We start from the raw sequence: 8,239 nt of genomic DNA, 5'->3' as shown, positions 1-8,239 counted from the left end.
TTATGAAGCCTACCATTGCACAGAAAATGAAATAATCATGCAAATTACATAATAAAGTAAATGATGAAACATAGTGTAGAGAAAAAGTTGGAAATGGGAAGGGGTGTTGGGAGTGCAGGAGTTTGGGTCTTCAGCAAGTTCTCTTCCTCCAGCAATAAAAGACTTGAATTGCTGTTCAGTATCACGGCAGAACACTCCTCCCAAACCGCAGAGCAGAAAGAGCTGCATCTCTCTGACATTTAACATGCAAAACACCAACATGCACAATGAGAAAGATCATCCACTCTGTTTGCATGTTCTTTCCTGTACCAAACACTTGTGGTCTGGGAGTGAGGGTGTTTACAGACAATTATATGCAGAACAGGTACAGAATCCCAATCCCTGGGGATCTTCTAAACAAGAGGCCTTCTTTTGTCCAGTGAATGAGTATGTCCAGGAGGAAGGTGGCCAGGCGGGAGCTGTGGGGTGCAAGGCTCAGACCCCTCTCTGAAGCTGGCTCTGCTTTGCTTGCCTGAGCCAGGTCTGCAGTTGCTGGAATATGCTCTGTGGAGAGGCAGGAAGAGCTCTGGAGGCCAGACCCCAGCTCTAGTAGAAAGAAGGGACATGGGATAAGCATGCCAGTGAGAGCACGTGGTATCCAGCGCCTTTTTCTCACCTGGCGTCCTAAGCGGAGGCTGGGAGAGTCTGAGGGTCTCTCGGGTGCCATGTCCAAGCAGTGGGAGGCACTAGGGATGAGAAGCGCTGGCTCTGAGGGTCCCAAGGTCTGTGTTACACTTAGCACATGCCAGGGGTCTGTGTCCCCTGGGAAGGAAGAAGAGCGTGGTGTGTTGAGCTGGCACTGGGGGAAGCTTACCAGCCAGGTTCTAATGTCAGGCTCACCATTCACGAACAGCACTTGGGTGGCACCGGGGCTCTGGCCACCGTAGTAGGCGTTTGTCTGGGCCACGGCCTGGGCGACAGAGGAAGCGGAGAGTCCAAACACTTGCTCACATAGATCCAACTGGGAGGGCAGGGCTGGGAGCTGGGAGAAAGGACATCCAGGACCCTTGCAGGTGACGTCTGTGAAGGGAGATACCCGAGTGAGAGAAACAGACAGAGCCAGTCCCCCGCCCTCCACCATCACTTACAGGGAGCTTGAAGTATTTTCAGAGACTGCACACCCCATGGTGACAACCCAGAGGGACAGGGCTATGATGATGAGAACAGCTCAGGAGGTGGGGGTGCCAGAGGAAGCATAACGGGCTCAAGGACATCCCGTAAGGCATCAGGCCTTATGGAATTCGAGTGAGCCAGAGAACAGAAAGCACTGCCAACAGCGGAGACAGAACGTGCAAAGATGTGGAGGTGAGAGGTCTCTGGAGCCACCAATGCTCAGATTGGATCATGGCTCCTCTGCTTGAAACCCAGAGCTCACTGTGCTTCAGGGCAAATCTAACTTCTGTAACCCCCACACCAACTCATTCCTCCTTTGCCATATATTGAGCACCTACCATGTGCTCAGAAGTTGGACTATTGGGCACATAGTGGCAAACAAACAGGTTTGGATCCTGCTGTTGCAGGACTTAATGACAAGAAGAAATGCCTGGAGGACAACTGGACCATTTAAAGAGGACACAGAGCTACCAAAGTGGGCATGGGAAGGCTGGCGTATCCTGAGGGAGGACGGAAGGCTTCCTGAGGGGGCATCTTGTGTGCAGACTCGAGGAAACTGTGAGAAGCAGGAAATGTGCAACACCAGCAGCGAGAACAACACCTGCAAGTCTTCTGAAGTTAGAAAGATGGGCATGTTGAGAATGGAAACATCAAACACCTCCTAACAACAGGAGCAAACACTTGCAGAATACTTACTGTCTTATCACCAGCTAGCCAGGCTGGCGACCTGGCCTGGGTTCACAAGAGCTGGCTGCACCAATAACTTAAGAAAATGGCTAAAGAAGCATGAGACACACAGAAATACCTTTTGCTTGCCGGAATCAGGGACAGCTCTCCATCTTAAGGGTCCATTGGAAAGAGAGAGAGAGCATGCCTGAGACCCTTTTCATTGAGAAAGACACTCAGGAAAGTTCCACCCAGATGAGACAAGGGATTGCGTTTCGGGGGGTGTCGCCCAGTCTCACTGGGTGACACCCACTCCCAGAGCTTCATTCCCTGGCCTAGCAGAGGTGAGATCCACCTGTTGCTATCATCAGAAACCAGTGTCACACCTGCATGGCTCAAGGCTAGGGGTCCGTGCTCACTCCTATGTGGCAGCTCCTGACACAGTACACCAGCATTATTCTTAGCATATTATGTACATTACCTCCTTTGATCCTTGAAACAACCCTATGAGAGAATACCCTTATTATTTTCATTTTAGGGCTGTAGAAACTAAGGCATAGACAGGCAAGTCACTTGCCCAAGATCACATAAGTAGGAAATGGAATTGGAATTTGAATATTTTACTTTAAACCACTATCCTCACTACCTTGCAAAGACACAGTGAGGATTTTGAACTGAAATCTGGGTTAGAAGGGCCAGATTTAACAATACAGAATATCTAGTTAAATTTGAATTTCAATAAACAAAAACTCCACTTTTTAGTATGCCGTATTTGGGACACACATATGAAATTTTTTTTTGTTTATCTGAAATTCAAATTTAACTGGGTAACCTATATTTTGTCTGGCAACTCCACCTGAGGTCACTAAGAAGCCAGGGGGAGGTTTTGAGCAGAGGAGCAACAAGGACCTTCCTGGATGCAGTGTGGTGGGTGGTACAGGTGAGATGGAAAATCTGGAAACCTGGGTCAGGGCTGGTCAGGGGTCTAGGCAGGAGAGGATGGTCCTCTTCAGGACAGCAGAGGGGAAGAGAGAGCAGAGGGACCAGAGGGGTCCACGAGTGGTGGCACTCGGTGATTAACAGGTCATCTGAACACTGCCCTCAGGATTCCCGTCTGGTGGCTGGGGAGAGCGTGGAGACCTCCCTGGGAGGGGAGCACAGGAAGAGCAGGTGGAAGGCCTGAGTGTGAGCATGAAGAGGCCTATGAGGTTCAAGCTCACCCACACCAGGATGGCTGCCTACCCTCTGCAGCCCAGCATACAAGGTCAGGCTCGCTGTCTTATGGAAATCAAAATCAGCCCGCATCACCTGGGTGATGGCCACTGGCAGGCACAGCATGTATATTTGGGTCAGTGGTCATGCCTGTCACTCACAGAAGCCGAACTCCGTGCAAGTCTGGTACAACCACTGCCGGTCACCCAGGCCAGACCCTTGGGGCTCAGTGGCTCTCAGCTGGGTCACTGTCTCTGCTCGAGAAAGGCTTACACACCTCTGGCCCAGGCTGTGCATGACAATCTAGGAAACAGTAGGAACACACACATAAATCCCTTCTCCCCCCAGCAAGCTAGGGCCTGTCAGACCCATAGGAGGGTCAGCTCCTGGGAGTCAATAGTCAGAGCAGGTGAATGTTTGGGTCCCTGTACACTTATGATCGGGAGCTTATCACCTATGAGTTTTTAGGCAAGTGAAAATCTTTTGGATTTCAGTTTCCTCTTCTGTAAGTGGGCATTGTGCTAGGGCCTATCTCCTAAGAATTCAACGAATGACATGTGTGAGGCATGTCTTATAGCACCCAGTCCAGACAGCACCAGAAAAGTGGGTTGGAATTGTGGATTCAGAGGTGTGGGCCCAGTCCCCATGAGAGCTCTGTTTCCAGGGCTGTGCTTTTTCATCAAATACTAATTGAGCACTTGCTCTGTGCAGGACACTGCTGCACGCCCAGAAAAGAGAACAGAACAAGAGGCAAAACAGATAATAGCCACAGTCTCTATCATTCGTCTCCTCCGTTCTCAGCTCCCAGCTAACCGCTTTGCAGGTCTCCCGTTTCACCTTCTGAGTATCAGCCCCGTGAGGTAACACCCCCACTTGACAGATGAGAAAACTCAGGCCCAGAGAGGGCTCTCGCCTAAGCCACGCAGAGCGGGTGGAGCAGGAGCCCTGGTCCGCTAGGGCCAGGCCAGAGTGGGTCTGGGCACCTCACCTGCACTGCGCGCCGAAGTCCACCGTAGGGCGCGGGGTGGCTGCGGTTGCCGCCGCCCGCGAGGAGTCCGCAGAGCTGCCGCACGCTCAGCGGCACCCCCGCCTGCCCGTCGTACTGCACCGCGCCCCCCACCAGGGCCTGCAGCGTGCCCAGGAGCTCCGCCTGGTCTTCAGCTCGGCGCAGAGACCCGCAGGCTCCCAGCTCGGCCCGAAGCGCTGCTCGGGCGGCCCCGCCCGCGCGCAGCCGCCGCTCGACCTCCGCGAAGGCCGCGGACACCGCAGCCCGACACTGCAGGAGCGAGGGGCGGTGGGGACCGGGACCCAGGCCCGCCCCGCCCCACCACCCCACGGTCCGCAGTCCCAGCCTCCCGCCCTCGGCCCCGCCCACCGTGGCCCCGCCCACACCCAGGCCTGGCTCCTCCCACCCCCGTCCCCGGGTGGGTGCGCCTCGCTCTCGACGCCCCGCCCACCCGAGCTCACCCTGCGGAGAGGCTCCGCTCCACAAGGCGCCGCCCACCCCGCGGGGTGCGCCTCTGCCCCTGCCGCCCCGCCTCCTACCTGCAGCGACCCACCAATCGCCTCGTTCGCGAGGCCCCTGGACACCACCTGAAGTCGCACGCGGGAAGGGTACTCAAGGAGGTGTCCAGGGCGCCGCCCCCTGGGACCTCCTCTCCCTCCCCCGTTGCCCACATTCTTACGTCGTTGTACTCGGAGAAGTCCAGCGTCGCCCGCACCGGGGCAGAGGAGGCGACCGAGGCGAAAATGAGATGCGGGAACTGAGAAAGGAGAGAAGTCAGCGGGCTCCGGCGAGCCGCGCCCTCCGCCTGGGGTCATCGCCGCAGGCCCCGCGAGCCCTGGGGAGACGGCTGTGCACGCGGAGCGTCGTGGGGGGGGCTCCTGTCACCGCGCTGGACCCCGCATTTGGTTCCCTCCCCGGCCCATCGCAGGGGTCCCAGGACCTTCAGTCGGGTCCAGGCAGCCAAGGAGCCGGCGTAGGAACCTCCGAAGCAAATCCAGGGACTGGTGGAGGACACGTTGAAGAGGCGGGAAAGAGCCAGGCGGGCGGAGACCACGTCGGCCAGCCTGGGGACAGGGGCAACTCGGTCAGCCCACCGCCGTGTGAATTCCTGCAGATCCAGCCCGCGGGCAGCCCACCGAGGGACTTGGATGGCAGAGTCGGCCCGAGGCCAGGCTCAGTTCTCCAGGATTTCTGAGGGACCGTTAGGTCTCCTGCATTTCCGAAAACACCTGTGTCTAGGTCGGGGGAGATCCTGTCTTCCGCCCGTTAGGAAGCCTTTACCCACCTCCCCTCACTGTGTTTAGGTGGAAGAGGAAAACTTCCCAAGTCACTTTGTTTTTCTTCTTTTTTTTTTTTGGTACTGGGGTTTGAGCCCAGGGATGCGTTACCACTGAGCCTCATTCCCTGCCTTTTTAAAGACAGGCTCTTACTAAGTCATTTAGGGCCCCCCGCTAAGCGCCTGAAACAGACCTTAAACTTGTGATCCTCCTGCCTCAGCCCCCCCAATCTGGGATTACAAGTGTGCACCACCATGCCGGGCTCCAAGGCACTTTATACTAAAACTTGACAAATATGGGGAGGAGTTGAAGGCGATGGAAGACAGCTACTCAGAGGAGGAGGAGGGGTCCTGGCTGGATGGGTGAAGAGGTGGGGGAGAAGGTGAGACACCGAGAAAAGCAGAGAAATACTGGGATATTTCTAACGTCCTCTTTGCCTCCTCGGGGCTTTCTGTCTTCACTTAGTGCCATACCGTGCAGTTAGAAACCAGTTTAGATTGTAGGAAAAAACTGAGATTTAGAGACACACAAAGAGAAACTGACATGGGCACAGAGCAGTGGAGACAAGGATGAGACAGATGGCAAAGATGCTGCCACAGAGACAGACACTGGGGAGGGGAGGGGATAGGCCCTGGAGGATCCTAGAGCTGCGGGGACGTTGTGGGGCTGGTAACAGTGGGCACAGAGTAGGTGGGGAGGGGCCCTGCAGATGTCTGCAGGAAGCCACTCCTGCACAGAGAAGTCTTAAGAGGCCCAAGATAGAAATGTACCTGGGGAACAGCAAGGACCTCAGGGCCTTGTGGCCCTGGTAAATACGTGGGCTTCACCCTGAACAATGTAAGGGACATGTGAGGGACTGGAGCCAGACAGGATGTGATCTGGTGTGTGTTCTAACAGGATCATTCTGGTTTGCACCTGCAAGTCAAGGGCAGAACCAGGGAGCCTGGTGAAGGTGCTGGTGATCTGGACCAATGGGCCACAGTGAGACAGAGACAGACAAGAATGGAGGGTAAGAGAAAGGCAGGGAGAGTCAGAGCCCCAGACAAAGAAAGAGTAAGACACTGTGAAAGAGAAGGAACAGGGAACCCGAGACTCCCAGGTGGGCACTGGCAGTGGAGAGGCACAGCTGGAGAGGGGCCAAGGCAGACATCACTAGTCCTGAAGCCCAAGCACGTTCCCTACCCCCACTCACGCGTGGCGGCTGGACAAGTAGCGAAGCTGGGCCATGCCCAGGCCTCCAGGGGGTACACTCAGGCCATAAAATCTGTGCTCCAGGCTTATCACCAGGGCCCCGAAGGCAGGGGCCAGGGCTGCGGGGTGTCCTGTGAGGAGCATGGGGTGGGGAGGGAGATGCAAGCTGGGCCCTTGCCCCCTCAGGCCTCACAGTGCCACCACTGCAGTTCCCCCTCCTGTCCCCACCAGCTTCCAACCAGGCCTCTTTCCCCCCTGCCTCTTACCTGCCATCACTGAGCCAGGACCGAGGCTGCCCTCTCCCCCAAGATGCAGGAATACAGGTCCCTCCTGGCCAGCCCTATGCTGGTCATTCACCCAATACCTCTGAGAGGGGGAAGAAAGGCGGCATGAGAGGGAATGGGACTTTCCTTAGATACCCAGCAGCAGAAAGTCTATTTGTGGGGTTATTTCTCTCCTTTCTCCTCCTCCAGGGTGCAAGAGCCACATGTGCAGGTATTTTTGTCTGCTCATGTCCCCAGGTGCATGGCAGGCACTTCCTATTGTTTGAAGTACTAATCGTAGGATATGTGATGAGTTTGGATGAATTCGGGAGTAGGGACCCAGTGGGATAAAGCTTGGGAGACTGTATATAAAGGAGGCACTGACAAACATAAATGTGTTTACTCATTTAAAAGGGATTTGTGAGTGTCGGTTGAGAGTCAGGTCCGAGGACCAAGCTAGTTCACATTTCTGCTACATATTGCTAGAAGGCTCCGTGTGCCATCTGCAGGTCAGGGAGAGGGGACACTGAGGGGCAATGAGAGGGTAAGAGGGACAGAGAAGGAAAGAGTGAGGGACAACACACGAGGGACCAAGATGTGGGCCACTGAGGAGAGAGATGAGAGTCAAGGTAAAGCTGAGACGTGGGTGGGGGGTGGCTATACTACCTGGACCTGAGACCTGGGGCCGTGGAGCTGCATGAGAGGACTGCAAGGGGACACTGAGGCAGTACAGTATGAGACTCAGAGCAGAGGCAGAGGTGTGGACAGAGGTGTGGACTGAAGGACTAAACTGTACACCGAGAGGTAGGAAGTCAGAGGTCTCACTGAGCACGTCAGGGTGGGCAGTGAACTTCTGGTCTCACCTGCAGGAAGGACCTTCCGTCAGAGGCATTGAAGGGGTCCAGCGGCTGCTCCAGCCACCCTGCTCTTGGGAGGGTGGCAGTGCCTGGGCCCAGGCGCAGGTGCAGGCCAGAGTTCTCCTGGAGCCGCTGCATGTGCTCCCCCAGGCGTCTCAGGAGCAAGGCTGCAGGACACAGAGGGGCGGGAGTCAGGTGGCCCCCGGCCCCCTCTCGGCCCTCCATCTTCCACTTACCTGGAGCTGAGAGCCCCCAGAGGGAGACCAGGAGCAGCGGGCCCAGCCACTGGGCGAGCCCAATGGCCATGCTGTACAGAGCCTGAGAGAGGACTCTGGTGTCCTGCTCCCCACTCACCGAGGACCTTTTATCATGTCTCTAAAGGCTGGCTCAGGTTTCTTCCCTGACGCCTCTCATGGCAGGTCAAGCGTCTGTAGGAACCGCTAAAGCGGGGCAGGGACGCTGGAACCTGTGAGTGGCCTGCTGGTGCTGCACTTGAACTCTCTCCTCCAGCCCCAGGCCACCTTCCCTCTGTGCCTCCCTCTCCTCCGCTCCATCTTCTGCCTTCCCCTGTGGACTTGGGCTGCCCTGTCTCTGCCGTCCTTCCTGCACCTTTCT

The 8,239-nt window shown here is 56.1% G+C and overlaps 1 protein-coding gene across 2 annotated transcripts; it reads right to left on the bottom strand.

The window, feature by feature from the left end:
- Nucleotides 1-474: 474 nt before the first annotated feature.
- Prss16 (serine protease 16) lies at nucleotides 475-7,930 on the bottom strand. 2 transcript variants are annotated; one of them, XM_026414623.2, is made up of 12 exons: nucleotides 7,861-7,930; nucleotides 7,631-7,791; nucleotides 6,771-6,870; nucleotides 6,506-6,635; nucleotides 4,977-5,100; nucleotides 4,716-4,793; nucleotides 4,576-4,623; nucleotides 4,019-4,306; nucleotides 3,192-3,333; nucleotides 880-1,059; nucleotides 656-801; nucleotides 475-543 (listed from the first exon to the last, which is right to left on the bottom strand). In XM_026414623.2, the coding sequence occupies exons 1-12, from the start codon at nucleotides 7,928-7,930 to the stop codon at nucleotides 475-477; spliced, it is 1,536 nt and encodes a 511-aa protein (XP_026270408.2). The 2 variants fall into 2 exon arrangements, with proteins under 2 accessions (XP_026270408.2, XP_077658274.1); XM_077802148.1 differs by lacking the exons at nucleotides 4,019-4,306; nucleotides 4,576-4,623; nucleotides 4,716-4,793; ... (1 more) ...; nucleotides 6,506-6,635; nucleotides 6,771-6,870.
- Nucleotides 7,931-8,239: the final 309 nt, after the last annotated feature.

This window comes from Urocitellus parryii, chromosome 8 (genome assembly GCF_045843805.1).
Source record: "Urocitellus parryii isolate mUroPar1 chromosome 8, mUroPar1.hap1, whole genome shotgun sequence".
NCBI classification, from domain to species: Eukaryota; Metazoa; Chordata; class Mammalia; order Rodentia; family Sciuridae; genus Urocitellus; species Urocitellus parryii.
The sequence above is the reverse complement of the archived record's forward strand: the minus strand, read 5'-3'. Positions and strand labels throughout refer to the sequence as shown.